Source organism: Hemibagrus wyckioides, linkage group LG11 (genome assembly GCF_019097595.1).
Source record: "Hemibagrus wyckioides isolate EC202008001 linkage group LG11, SWU_Hwy_1.0, whole genome shotgun sequence".
NCBI lineage: Eukaryota > Metazoa > Chordata > Actinopteri > Siluriformes > Bagridae > Hemibagrus > Hemibagrus wyckioides.
In genome coordinates, this window is record NC_080720.1 from 4,524,257 (window position 1) to 4,540,367 (window position 16,111).

At 37.1% G+C, this 16,111-nt stretch overlaps 1 protein-coding gene across 1 annotated transcript; it reads left to right on the top strand.

Moving 5' to 3' along the window:
- The first annotated feature begins 12,345 nt into the window (after window positions 1-12,345).
- LOC131361960 (polymeric immunoglobulin receptor-like) lies at window positions 12,346-15,882 on the top strand. The gene is made up of 6 exons (XM_058403621.1): window positions 12,346-12,477; window positions 12,571-12,885; window positions 13,670-14,017; window positions 14,379-14,477; window positions 14,832-14,887; window positions 15,012-15,882. Exons 1-6 carry the CDS (start codon window positions 12,438-12,440, stop codon window positions 15,300-15,302), a joined length of 1,149 nt encoding a protein of 382 aa, XP_058259604.1. The 5' UTR covers window positions 12,346-12,437; the 3' UTR covers window positions 15,303-15,882.
- The last annotated feature ends 229 nt before the right edge of the window (window positions 15,883-16,111 follow it).

The window sequence follows — 16,111 nt, forward strand, 5'->3', positions numbered from 1 at the left end:
TGCACATCACCCTTATTCTTAAAGATTGGCACTAATACACTTCTCCATTCCTCAGGCATCTTCTCACTCTCTAAAACCCTGATAACAGACTAGTTAAAAATTCCACTGCTGCCTCTCCTAGACACTTCCAGAGCTCCACTGGGATGTCGTCACCAACTGCCTTTACACTTTTCATCCTCTTCAAAGCCTTCCTGACTTCATCCTTTCTAATCTTATCTAGTTTCTGTTCCACAGAGTTCACCCCTTCTACTGTTTCTTCCCTCTCATTTTCCTCATTCATCAGTTCTTCAAAGTATTCCTTCCATCTCCTCTGTACACTCTCCTCACTTGTGAGCACCTTTCCATGTCTATCCTTAATAACTCTAACTTGCTGCACATCCTTCCCATCTCGATCCCTCTGCCTAGCTAACCTGTACAAGTCCTTCTCTCCTTCTCTAGTGTCATCAACAACTCATCAAACGCCTTCTGCTTGGCCTTAGACACCTCCCTCTTCACTCTACGCTGTAACTCCTTGTATTCCTGTCTATTCTCTTCAGTCCTGTCCATGTCCCACTTCTTCTTGGCTAACCTCTTCCTTTGAATACTATCCTGAACTTCCTCATTCCACCATCAAGTCTCCTTATCTTCTTTCCTCCTTCCAGATGACACACCCAGCACCTTTCTTCCTGTCTCCCTGATCACTTCTGCTGTAGTTTCCCAGTCATCTGGCAGCACTACCTGCCCACCCAGAGCCTGCCTCAACTTCTGTCTAAATTCCTCACAACATTCCTCCTTTTCAGCTTCCACCACTTGGTTTTCTTCTCTATCTCTATTTTTGATCTCTTCTTACAGACCATCAAAGTCATCCTACACACCACCATCCTATGCTGTCTGGCTACACTCTCTCCCATTACCACTTTACAGTCACTAATCTCTTTCAGATTGCCTCTTCTACATAGGATGTAGTCTACCTGTGTGCTCCTACCTCCACTTTTGAAAGTCACTCTATGCTCCTCCCTCTTCTGAAAATAAGTGTTAACCACAGCCAGGTCCATCCTCTTAGCAAAGTCCACTACCACCTGCCCTTCAAGGTTCCTTTCCTTAACTCCAAACTTGCCCATCACCTCCTCATCACCTGTGTTCCCCTCACCAACATGTCCATTAAAATCTGCTCCTATCACCACTCTCTCCCTCGTTGGAATACTCTCTATCACCTCATCTAATTCACTCCAGAATCTCTCTTTCTCCTCTAACTCACAACCTACCTGTGGGGCATAACCACTAACAACATTCAACATCACCCCTTCAACCTCTAACTTCAGACTCATCACCCTGTCTGACACTCTCTTCACCTCCAGAACATTCCTCACAAACTCCTCCTTCAGGACCATACCTACCCCATTTCTCGTACTATACACACAATAATAAAACAGCTTGAATCCTGCTCCTATACTACGAGCCTTGCTACCCTTCCACCTGGTCTCCTGTACACACAGTATATCCACCTTCCTTCTCTCCATCATATCAGCCAGCTCTCTACCTTTCCCTTTCATAGTACCAACATTCAGAGTTCCTATTCTCAGTTCTACACTCTTACCTTTCCTCTTCTCTCTCTGTCTACGCACTCTCCTCCCTCCTCTACTTCTTCGACCAACAGGAGCCCAATTTCCACCAGCGCCCTGTAGGTCAACGGCACAGATGGCGGTCATTGTTAACCTGGGCCTCGACCGATCTGGTATGAAATTCAGAGTACTGACGATTCGTATGGTTAAATTTGGCAGTGTTTTACACCAGATGCCCTTCCTGACGCAACCCTCTATATACGACGAGACGGCCTACTTAGAGAAGATTAAAAACCTGGAGCCATGGTGCTGGGTCAACAATCTCCTCCTGAACATCAGCAAGACTAAGGAGCTGATAGTGGACTTTAGCACAAAGCAGGAGAGGAATTACCAGCCCCTCACTATCGACGGGACCCCAGTGGAGAGAGTGGACAGTTTCCGGTACCCAGGTGTTTACATCATGCAGGACCTGACATGGTCCTGTCACATTAACACCCTGGTGAAGAAGGCCCGGCAGCATCTTTGTCATCTCGAACACAGAGAGAATGAGGGGGAGCTTCTTCCCACAGGCCATTCGGGCCCTCAACCAGTACACCTAGGATCTGGACTTTCTGGACTTACCCCCACACGACATGACATTCTACCTCAGTTGATTGTTGCACATGCAATAATTGCACTACTTTGTACTCTGCACTACTCTGTACACACAATAACACTTTCACTGTACATATTTTCTGTACATCTTTGTGTGCACACTGCACTGACACTTTACTCCCTGTTCAATTGGACATTTATATTTGCCTTATATATACATATACATTTACATATATGTTTATATATTTATCTTACATATGCATACTGTACATACTGTATTCATTTGCTACACCATTTCAGAGTTGACCATTTTATCTACGTATATGCATATATCTTCTATATATTAAAGTCTACACATACAGTATATATTTATTTATATTTTGTTTTATTTTTCAAATATACTATATATATATAATATTGTACTGTATTATTGTATAGTATTATATTTTTGTTTTTTATATTTGTTTTTTTTATATTTAGATTTATAAAGCAGTTTTATATTTGTATATATATATATATATATATATATATATATATATATATATATATATATATATTATATTACTATTTTGTTACTATTTTTTTTCATTATTTATAATATTACTGTTATATTGATACTACATATATATATATATATATATATATATATATATATATATATATATATACTTTTCCCTTATATTCCCTTATATTCTTAACTATATCCCCTTTTTTCATGTCACTTTAAAATTTTTCTTTTTTTTCTATGTAAGACAGTCGTAAAAAGCATTTCACTACATGCCGTACTGTGTATGATTTCGTATGTGACCAATAAAATTTGAATTTGAATTTGAATTTGAATTTGAATTTGAATTTGAATTTGAATTTGAATTTGAATTTGAATTTATCCAGGCTTGGGACCGGCATAGAAGTCACTGGACTGTGACCTCATGGCTAGATTCTCTGACTACTCCAATTATCCAATCAAAGGACCAGTCCATAACTCGACGGGTCATTTCATGTGGAATGGCAGCAATTTCTTAACGAATGGCATGTTTTAATTGTTCAATATAATTTTAATTGCTCCATAATTTTAAGGGGCTGGGCCACGTAACTAAATTTAGATCAAGCGAGGTTGGGGTGTGGTCCTATATTGTAATGTTATGGTAGTTCGCAGTGAGAACTTTGGAAAGCAGTCTCATATCAAGGATGAAGAAATCTATGCAAGAGTAAGCATGGTGAACGTGAGAGAAGAAGGAATAAGCTTTGGTTGTAGGAAACCTATGTCTCCATGGGTCTGTGAGGCCGCATTGGTGGGCCACAGTATGTAAGGTCTTAGCTGAGTTGGACAAGGGAACTGGCTTATTAGATGACCTGTCCAGTAGTGGGTACTGAACGAAATTAATGTCACCTCCCATAATTATGAAATGTTTCATTAAATTTGGAAAAGACGTGAATAGCTTGGTCACAAATAGGCCATTATCCCAATTGGGGCCATAAACACAGATCAGTAAAATGGGAATGTTTTTAAGTGTCCCAGAAACCATTACATATCGTCCGTCCTTGTTTACTATAAAGGGGAGGTTTTTATGAATTAAAATGGCAGCACCTCTAGTTTTACTGTTAAATTTGGAGTGGAGAATCTGTCCAACCCAGCCTGTCTTAAGCCGTGGTATCTCTCTATTACAAAGATGAGTTTCTTGAATGAAGTATGTATCTCCCTTAAGATGTTGCAAATGGGATATAATCCTTCCCCTTTTTGTGGTGTTGCCCATCCGCTTAGCGTTCCATGAAATTACCCTAACTGCAAGGTTTGTACTAGACATACCTTAATATATTGTGGGGTATTAACTTTAAAGCTGTTCAGTGACCATGTGGAAACTAAAAAGTCCCGGAGCTCAGGTCAGGGCGACTACTCCATCTCACAGCGTACCCGGAAGTCTGGCCTCAAGGCAGATTTCTTTCACCTTGGCAACACATGATGTCAGCCTCTGGCTGAAATATGATTGTATGAATATCAATCATAAATATACACTACTGGAAGCAGCGCAAGCAAGAGAAAAGCTATGAAATGTAGAGAATATTGGGAATAATTTAATACACAATAATGGAAAAATATATTAAATATATTAAAATGCAAGTCAGTGATTCAGATCAGAGTGATTCAGAGAAGGCCTTGAAGGCCCACCACTGATATATATACATGTATAATATACACATACCCATCTGTATATCTTGTTTAGCACGTTAATTCTTAACATACTGTATCTTCATTACAATACAATGATTGTACATACATATATAGATATTTTTATACCTATTTATAATTCCTACAACACCTGCACATAAGACATCCATTCTCCTGTACATATCACCCCCATAGCTATATATCTTTATTGTAATTTATTGTAAATTCACTTATGCACTTCTGGTTGGATGCTAACTGCATTTCATTGGCCCTGTACATGTACTCTGCACAATGACAATAAAGTTTCTAATCAAATCAAATTCAATCAAACCTAAATAAAGCACTTCAATGAATGTGCACAGACGAGGGCACCTTTGACCAGGATGTCCAGGAAATTCACAGATGTGTCGATGATGGTGGGAAATAATTCTGTAGGGACTCTTACCCTGATGTTCATGAGCTCTTTCTGTTGAATGAGCTCTGGTGTCAACACAAAAAACTCTTAAAACAAAGCCCACCAACACACAATGACAGTACTGAGTTCCCTTAAACTGACTTAATAACTTTAATTTAGATAGAAATAGCCTTTATTTGTCACATACATATTACAGCACAGTGAAATTCTTTTTTTGCATTTCCCATCCTTGGAGGTTGGGGTCAGAGCGCAGGGTCAGCCATGATACAGGCCTTGCTGCCCCAATCTTCTGGTCAACCACTTGAGCCACCACTGCCCCTGATGTAAATTTGATCGTAGATGTTGGACACCAGTGAGATAGAAATAAACAGTCAGAATAGACAGAGTACAGAATCATGACTGTGATGAAAATTACAAAATTATACAATGTTCATGCTCAAACTTGACGCTAAAACACCACAATGTAATATTATATCAGCATTCTCTATTGTTTATTTGCAATAATTAGCAGATCGACAGCAAGTTACAGAAGTACTTTTCAGAGTCGTTCACACTGAAATGGAGTAATAAATATCACCAGTAAAGTTAATACTGGAGCACTGAGAGCAAAAATAACTCACATGGAGAAAGATGCTGACATGCAGAATAATAATATTAAACACTCAAACACCTTTATATGTTGTTTACACACAGTAACTGACCAGAGGCTCATTTTTGTGTCAGAAAGCATTTGCATTACATTTTACATAAATATTTCACACACACATATACATTTCTTTCCAATAAAAGCTAAAAGGAAGTAAAACTGAAACAATATCTTTTTAAAATGCAAATGAAGACACGACACATTCACAGAGCAGGACAGAGACAGTAACAGTGTGTAACAGAACAGGAGCTTGAATATCTTTCTGAAGTGGAGTTGGTGTGGAGATCTGTGACAGTGAAGTCAGGATGAAGATCCTCCTCATCTTCACCCTCTGTCTGATCTCAGGTAAAGAAATGCAGTTTAAAATAATCCTCACTGTCAGCAGCAGTGTTACATGAAGGAAGGTTTTGATCAGATGGATATTTGGTGTCAGCTCAGGGTGATGATCAGAGAGTTAACTCTAGTAGACATGGACACGTGGAACTGATAGAAATTTGGTAAAGGAAGGTGAGTCTCTCGCGACTGCCTTCTGCTTATCTCTCTTGTATCATTAGCAGACATTGAAAATACAAAGTATTGAGTAATCATACTTCATTACAGTCCTTAAGTATTGTTTTAAGATATTTTACTCTACGTTTTCATTCACAATATCTTTCAAATAATGAGATCAGGACTTTTTTTCCCTGTTGACTGGCTGAAAGAACCAATTAATCAAATTTCTATCAATTCAAACTTTTTTTCCAAATTAGATTTAAAATATCAAATAAAAGCATGACCATTTCTGCCCCTACCTATTGAACTCAGCTGCTTACTGTTAACCCTCATTTACTTCCATGTATTTTTTTTTCACTTTATTCACCATTCCTCTTTACAAGGTCTAGTCATGTCCATGTCTGCATGCAAGCTGTATTTTTATTTCTGTTTTTTTTTTTTGTTTTTTTTTCGTGGCTTCCAAGACTAACCAAGATTAGCCTTTGATATTATTGGTATATAATTTCACTTCACTTCACTTCCCTTCACTTTTCACTTCTGTCTATTAAATAATATGTAATAAATTATTATTAGGCTCTAAGTCTGTTGTCTTCTTTTTAAGTTTACATGATCCATATTTCTGTAGTTCTACAGAGACAAACTCTTTATATTGTAAAGTACTGTGTTGCATCTGCAAAGTACTGCTATCAGACAAATAGTAAATTCTCTCACTTAATGTCTTTTAATAATCTAACCTGTCTTTTCAGACTCAAATCCAATTCAGTTTTCATCACAACCAACTCCACCACCATCATCATTGTTGCCATCATCATCATCATCATCATCACCGCCATCACCATTACTATCATCACTAACATCATCACAATCACCACCACCATCATCATCATCATCATCATCATCATCATCATCACCATTACTATCATCACAATCACCACCACCATCATCATCATCATCATCACCATTACTATCATCACAATCACCACCACCATCATCATCATCATCACCATTACTATCATCATCACAATCACCACCACCATCAACATCATCATCATCACCATTACTATCATCACCACCATTCTCACAATCACCACCACCATCATCACAATCACCACCACCACCATTCTCACAATCATCATCATCACCATCATCACAATCACCACCACCACCACCACCACCACCACCACCATCATCATCATCATCATCATCATCATCATCATCATCATCATCATCATCATCATCTGACCTTACTCAACCTTCTCCTGCAGCAGGTAATTCTGCACAGATGCACATGATTTTGATTAATCTGATTCCTTATGAACGATCAGCATGTAGATTAAAGTGATTTCCAGCTTCCTCTATGATCACTGTGTTTGTAATTCTGCTGCTGCTTCTGATTTGAATCATAATACAATAAAGTATTGTGTTGCATCTGTACTGCTATCATTCAAATAGTAAATGATCTCACTTAATGTCTTTTAATAATCTAATCTGACTTTTCAGACTCAAATCCAATTCAGTTTTCATCACAATCAACTCCACCACCATCATCATTATTGCCATCATCATCATCATCACCATTACTATCATCATCATCACCGTCATCATCACAATCACCACCATCATCATCACTGTCATCATCATCCTCACAATCATCATCATCATCATCATCATCATTATCATCACAATCACCACCACCACCATCCTCACAATCATCATCATCATCAACATCACCATTATCATCACAATCACCACCACCACCATCCTCACAATCATCATCATCATCATCACCATCATCATTGGCATCATCACAATCACAACCACCACCACCACCACCACCATCATCATCATCATCATCTGACCTTACTCAACCTTCTTCTGCAGCAGGTGATGCTTCTCAGATGCACATAGTCTAACTACATGATTTTTATGAATCTGATTCCTTATGAACGATCAGCATGTAGATTAAAGTGACTGTTTCTTTCCAGGATTTCCAGCTTCCACTGTGATCACTGTGTCTGTAATTCTGCTGTTGCTTCTGATTGGAATCATAATACCTACTTTGTTTCTACAAAAGAGACATATGATTAAAGGTACCCAAACACACACAGAACATGATGTTCACAACAAATGTTTAACATAAATGTTTCATAACGCTGGTGAAGCAGGAAGAGTTGCTGCATCACATTTCTGGTTTCTGGTGTTCTGTCCTGAGCTCAGGTTACTGTTTTGCAAAAGTTCCCGAATATGCTGATGGGTGGTTTGGTTGCTTACAATAGCTTCTTGTGAATGTGTGTGGGTGTGTGTGTGTGTGTGTGTTCACTGTTAACTTTATCATTTAGTCAATTACATGTTCAGCAGGAGGAGCAGTGACACAGTGATTCTGTTCCAGATGAACCCAGAAGAGATAACAGATCCATACTCATTACAGATTAATAAAATTCACTACAGGATTTTGGGCCATCATAAAACCCCAAATTAAAATCATAACAGTAATAATATCTACCTATTTCAAAAGATGGCTTAAGAAAGGAACCAGACTCTAAAGGAAACCAGTCCTCTTCTGGGGACACAGATTTATACTTTGATTGTATATTATAGTCAAAAAGTGTTAAATAACACTGAGAATCTGAGGATATCATTTAAACCACTATATGAGAATATTGTATATGTCCTCAGCTGAAAATAAACTGTACACTTCAGCCATTCCTTATAGGCTCTAGTGTATTGTGTGTTAAAGATGAGTCAATTTACAAACTGCTGGGGACACTGGAGCATATAATAAATCAGTAATATGCCTTTTGTGGTCTGTTATCTGCAGACAGAATCTACTGGGACATCTACTCTATGTTAAATGTATTTATTAAGCCCCTATTCCTGTAATTCTGATAAATTGGTGCCAGTTTTTCAATTTGAAAGCTCATTACTGCAAACCTGTAGCTTTAACTTCTTTAAAGCCAGAGTGAATGCAACCAAGATGCAAAAACCTGGCAACATACAGGTCATGCCTTTTATAACAGTGTGAGTGGGTCTGATAGGTGAATTCAGCTGGTCTTTTGTCACATTTCTGTCTTGGATTTGCTTACAGTCGCTACACTCTACTCTAATATAGCAGTTACTTTAGTAAAAATTTAGGCATTTTCCTCTCCTGAACATAAAAATGAAAACTGAGTCTGAGTCTTTCATTTTTATAATTTTGTGTGGTATTCTTCATTATACGAAGTCTGCTTTCAATCTCTACAGCACTATCCATGCTTAGGACATAAAATAATGTATATAAACTATGAAAAGCATGTCAGTTCATTGCAGGTATAGCATTAAGCAAACGTCCTTCTGCCCCAGATGCTGGAACATCTACGGTTTACTCCAATGGTCAACTACCCACAATTCCCTCTGGTCCTTGTCAAACTCTTTATGAAAACATGGTGCTACACACAAGACATTCCTGTGAGTCTGTTTATTCCTCTGCTCAACTACCCACAATCCCCTCTGGTCAGAACATCTACTCCACAGATCAGTTACCCAGATGTCTCTCGACTGAGGAACTTGATGAAGGTCTGAATTATGCAACACTGAGTTTTCACTCCAATGCCATCAGGTCTAATGATGCAGTTCCACAGATTAAGGAAGACGTCTCTACTGACTACGCTTCAGTACGTCATGTTACGTCTGTTTAGTTTAGTGTCATTAGGGCTTCAGTCTTCCCCTTTTGCTTCTTCTTCTTCTTCTTCCTCCTCCTCTTCCCCTTCTATTTTTCCCTTCTTTTTATTCTTCTTCCAATATTTAATTTTCTTCTTCTGCCTCCTCTCCCCTTCTTCTTCTTCTTCTTCTTCTTCTTCTCCTTCCCCTTATTGTTCTCCCTCCTCTTCCTGTTCTTTTTCTTCTCTCTCTTCTTTCTCTTCCCCTTTTTATTCATCCCATGTTCCTTCTTCTTCCACCACCTTTTCCCCTCTTCTTCCTCTTCCTCTTCCCTTTCTTCTTCTTCTTCTTCTTCTTCTTCTTCTTCTTCTTCTTCTTCTTCTTCCCCTCAAAACAATATCTGCAGCCATGGCCCTAACACAGTGTAACTTTTGTTAATCTTCAGTAACCAGTCACTGATCATTTTCCCACCCATGCACTTGTTTGTTTTTCATTTTAAACAATGTCGACATTTACACACCGTTTTATTTCTGGACTTATGGATTTATGTGATGCTTCTCTCATATATAAGTATAGTAGAGAATGTGTAATATTTTGTAAAGGTGTAAATAGTCAGTTTGTAGTGCCATTATTTCCTTGTACTCAAAAAATTATTAATTATTTAATTAAATTAAATTATTATTAATTAAAAAAAGTTTATAAATTATAATCTTTCATATTGTATTCTAATAAAATTCTGTTCTGTGTTTCTTCAAAGAAATCTTCCTTCTACATGTAACATAGTATGATGAGCATATTTTATTCATAACCCATGTCAAATTATTGTCATTGTGATAAAGAAATTAAGCACCGTTCAATTTTAATGTTAACAGGATGTTATATAATGAAACAGTCCCCAAGTGCAGATAGTACTGGTGTTAAGTAGCAGAGGAAGAGTAGAGAGTTATTATCTGAGATGATATCAATCATTTATTTAAATCTTTGTTTAATAATATTACTTGTTCAAAATGGGATATGTTCAGGATCCACTAGATGGCATTATAGAGCTCTACAACTATTGAACTGACCTCTTTAGAGATCCAGGGAGCAATTATTTTAGTCAAATGGACATTTACTATCAAATAATTCTGGATAATACTTTTCCCCCTTATTATAACAGCACCCTTACCCTCAGGTTTCATGCCATAAAAGCACTTTAAGTAAGTAAAATTTTCTAAAACTCTTATGCATTGCCCCTAACCCTACCATACACTTACACAGCAGAGTACCAAGTTCTAACAGTTTAATCTCCTGACCATGAATGTTGCCTTTACCTGCTTCCTAAATGAAATAACTGACCTCAGATCAGTGTGTATACCCCTTCTAGAAGTATATTTGAATGCAACTAATTCAACTAGAATAAAGATTCAAGATTCAAGAAGCTTTTATTGTCATTTCAACCACACACAGCTGACACAGTACATAGTGAAATGAAACAATGTTCCTCCAGGACCCTGGTGCTACATAAACATACAACATAAAGTTTAAACACAAAACAACAACAACACAGAGCTAGGACTGAAGTTTGTCCTAGCCACATAAAGTGCAAAGTGTGCAACTAGGTGCAAACGGAGCATAGACAAGACAGTGCAAAAACAATAAGTACAAAAAGTCAACACAAAAACAGGACACTTAGTGCCGAAAAAGAACATGTTATGAAAATGACATGCAAAATGAAATGAAATAAAATGAAATAATGCACAACATTTGAACTGTAGAAAAAAACAGGTAACTTATAACATATATGATTATCACCAGCGACCATCACCAACCAGTGCAGTAAGTGGAAAGCAGTTAACCATAAGATTTATTTATACAAATTTAATTTATAATAACATAAGAATGAATGAAGTTAAAGTAAAATGTCTGTAAACAAATCTGCACCCCGTAATACATGTAGAAAAATACAGTCTGGTTGTTGGGTAGTTTTTTTTTCTCCTTAGGAATTATATGTTCATGATTTTACAGTGTCACCAATAGAAAATCACTTTAAGGAATGAACGAAATTCACATAAATTGTGAATTGTCCAATTATCATTGATCTTCAAACATCTGGAGCAGACTCCACTTAAATACACTGTTATAGATTGCTCCCAGTGTAAGCACTTAAAAATATTCAATAACACTACAAATACAATTATGGTTATCAATAAAAGAATATGAAACAATATATAGCCCCTTTAACTCATAACAAGCCAACTCAACCAAAAGCTGATCATCCTTTATGTACGTGGGCAAGACAAACGATGTCCTCCGATTCCTACTGGGCATGGCTGATAGTTTCAACAAAGTAAACCAATCACAAATCATAGAATAAGCCTGCTGGTAAAAATCAGATATCAAACCAGTGCACAACAGACAAACTTCCCCATAATTCACATATAACCTCATTAATATCCCTAACTGGGTTACACTCAAAATGTTCCAAAAACCTTCATGGGTCTAAGCATGAGGATTGATTCTGGAGCAAACAAATTCTGCAGTAGAGCAGTTGACACTGACATAGAGTAATATATATACTGAGCAGAATTAATACTGGAGCACTGAGAAAAATAACTCACACGGAGAAAGATGCCCATACGCAGAATGCTAATACTGTATAAAACACTCAAACAACTTCATATGATAGTTTACACACAGTAACTGACCAGAAACTCATTGTTTTGTTGGACATTTTAAACTTTAAAGCATTGAACTTAAATAGTTCAAAAATACACTTCCTATGTATATCTTTCAAATGAAAGCTAAGGGGAAGTTACTACTGAATCAAGTTCTGGCTAAGATGCAAATGATGACACGACACATTCACAGAGCAGGACAGAGACAGTAACAGTGTGTAACAGAACAGGAGCTTTAATATCTTTCTGAAGTGGAGTTGGTGTGGAGATCTGTGAGAGTGAACTCAGGATGAAGATCCTCCTCATCTTCACCCTCTGTCTGATCTCAGGTAAAGAAATGCTCTTCAAAATAATCCTCACTATCAGCAGCAGTGTTACATGAAGGAAGGTTTTGATCAGATGGATATTTGGTGTTTTGTTAGATGGAGGAGCCTCAAAGGAAGTAACAGGATATTCAGGAGGAGGAGTCCTTATCAAGTGCAAGTATGATACAGAATACAGACAAAACACAAAGTTTTTCTGTAAGGGTTCATGGCCAGTCTGCTCTGACCCAATAAAGACAGATATTAAAAACAAGTGGGTAAATTCAGAAAGATTCTCGCTGTTTGATGACACCAAATCATCACTGTTCTGGGTGATGATTAGAGAGCTCACTGTACAGGACAGTGGGACTTACCAGTGTGTAGTTGATAAACGTTCAGCGATTTACACACCGGTGGGACTGAAGGTAAAGGAAGGTGAGTCTCCCACCACTGCCTTCTGTTTATCTTTACAAAGCTCTAGTGTCATTAACATACAAACCATATACCATTTAAACATATTGTACTTGCTTACTTTCCTTAAACCTATTCTTTCAGTACCTTCAAATAGTGAGATCGTGATTTTTTTAAAAAAAAAATGTATATTCCTTTTGTATGGCTTATGCAGTTTAACTTTAATTCCTGATTATAATTCAATTTCCAATTAAATCCAAACCAGTCTCTGCACCTGCCTATTAAACTCACCTGTTTCCTGTTAATCCTCATTTACTTCCTGAAATTCATTCCAGTTCATTCACAGCTCATCTTTGCAAGGTTTTTTTTTTCCATTCTAATGTGTTTTTGTCATTTCTGTTTTTTTATTTATCTTTTTGCTTAAGACCTACATTTTACTTTTGATTGTTCTGCAAATAGAGCAGCCTGTGACCCCCGCCTTTATTAACCAGAAGTTTGTCCATTGATTTAGAATGATAATAAACGTTTCATTCTTACTTCCACCTGCCACAAAATAATAAAACTTAAGTCGCAAGAAAAAGCTCAAATTCTAACCTGTAATGTTTCTTACAAGTCATGAATTTGAGATACTGATAAACTGGAGCTCTTCACTGTAGTGAAGCTGAATGTAACAGAAGGTAAGTATATAGAATTGTGTGTTTTAGCAGAAGAAGCATGTTGTGATCGTATTTGCCTGTAATATAACTTTACTGCATAACTGTCTAACACAACAGACACACAAACTGATCTGATTGGTTGTGTTTTGCAGATCTGTCCTATAAGAAGTTCATCAGTGAGAGGGTTCATGTAGGAGGCAATTTGACTGTCAGCTGTAAATACCCAGAATCTCTCAGGAGTGACCCCAAATTTCTCTGCAGGATGAGGCTGCTAAATTTGAGTTGTTCTTATAAAGACGAAATTAGAATAAATGTAACTAATGAAAAATTCTCCCTGTATGATGACAGAGCAAAACAAACCTTTAATGTGACTATTAAAAATGTAACTGAGCAGGACTCTGGTGAATACTGGTGTGGAACTGAAGCAGCCTGGACATCTGATCATGGATACAAGGTTTATTTCACACGGATCAACCTGACAGTTATACAGATGAAACCTGGTGAGTTTTTAGAAACATGAAGACATACTGGTTACAGAGGAATTGTGTTGAAGCTTAGAATCAACCAAGCCTAGACTCTGATATTATTGGCATTTTATATTTAAAATGTATAATTCATATACTAAATTAAGACAATATATGTCTGTAAACCTGCTTTGTGCTCAATGTTAAACATGGCGTATATAAAATTTAAGCGATTTGTGAGAGAACAATGAAAAACAGAACAAAGTGTGCATTAATAGGGCAGTTATTTTTATTTTAAGCTCATCAGAGGGAACTAAAGTAAAATGTAACTGATATTATCTGTTAATCCTCTGACTTCTGTATTTTATATATATTAATGTGTTTGGTTCTCTTTCAGAATTTCCATCTTCCATTGTGATCACTGTGTCTGTAGGTCTGCTAGTGCGGCTTCTGGTTGGAGTCTTAGTCCTTCTTGTTTTTTTTGGCAAGATTCAAGGTACTTAATTAATATATGATCAAATATATAATTAGTTGAATTTAACATGGTTCATATCGTGCTTTATCTCCAAGGTCATCTTCATACTGTAGTTCAGTCCTCAGCTCAGGTTACTGTTTTGAATATCCGAGTTCCCCCAAAATCATTACTGTTTGAGCTCCAAGGCAAGAATAAGTTTGTGTGTGTGTGTGTATGCACTGTGATGGACTAGTGTAAAGCAGTTACTGAAGATTTACTTTCATTCCTGGGTAAAGAATCATATTTACTCAGAAAGAGTTTTAATCAGACCTGTATTTAAATATCATTGTAAAAAATGTAGGGAAAAAAAAGTTGACTACTGGCTCCTTCTTTCAGGAGGAAAAGCCTCTATTGACAAATGTTCTGTTCACAGCTCAGGAAACAACCAAGAGGTAATTGTCTTTAAAAGTGCATATGTGTGTTTTTAGTTAAAAAAAAAACATATTTCCATTTAAAAAAAGAAAATAAACATTAACATAATCTTTTGTCTGTTCCCCTGTGCTTTCTGCCTGTGAGTATGAGGAAGTTAAAGATACCAGAAGGCTTTCTGCCTCAGATGCTATGATTTTCACAGTTTACGCTTCTGCTCAGCTACCCACAATCCCCTCGGAGCCTTCCCACACTGTTTATTCCAACAAAAAGTTCCCTACAAGCTCCTGTGATTCTACTGTTTACTCTACTACTCAACTACCCACAATCCCACCTGATCAGGATGTCTACTCCACAGCTCAGTTCCCCACAGATCTCTCTGATACCCCAGATAGTGCTGCTCAGCAGTCAGCTGAGGAAACTGCTGAAGATCTTTAAGGCGCAAACTCACACTGCAGTGAGTTCCACAGCAACACCACCAGCTCTGGATGATACAGTTCCAGAGATTATTTTTAATAAGGAAGAGAACTTGTGCGACTGACACATTCAGTCACATACATTTTGATTAGATTATCATCATCAGGGTTTTGAAAATGCAGCAGAAATTCTACTCTGTGTTCAGATAACCTTTCTTATTCTTATTTTTATTCTTACTCTCCATTCTTCTACAGACACGCTATATGTGGAGCAATGACTGCAATGTGAACAGCAAGTTCTAGTATAAGATATCTGTATCAAAGTTATGGAGGTGATACAACATCACCATGTGTCTGAAAAAAGCTCCAAGCCCTTAGTTTGTGCCTATACTTATATTCTGGGCTATTGTTCATGATGTGTGAATCTTATTCCTGATCTGGGTTACTGGTGGTCCTTTAGCCTCCCTTCCTGTTTCATGCTCTAAAGCATGAAAGTACAGAATCTGTAAAGCCCAGCAGACTGATTTGAAAGCATTTGGTATTGTCCTCTCTCATAATTGCACATTGTGGGCTATTGTCCTGTGTTTATATTTTATTATTTTGTAATTACATCTATTTGTAATGGTTTATGAAGACATGCAATTTATTCATTTACAATGTTGCTTTATAAACTATGCATTAATGTATTAGACAGTTAAGTTTTGAGGTTTTTGCTTGGAAGCTACACAGTAAAATAACGCTGAAACTATATTCCAATCAATTTCTTGTGTTTTTATTTGTGTAGGATTTTGTTTGTTTTTTTGTTACAGACACAAACCAGCTTCACAGAAG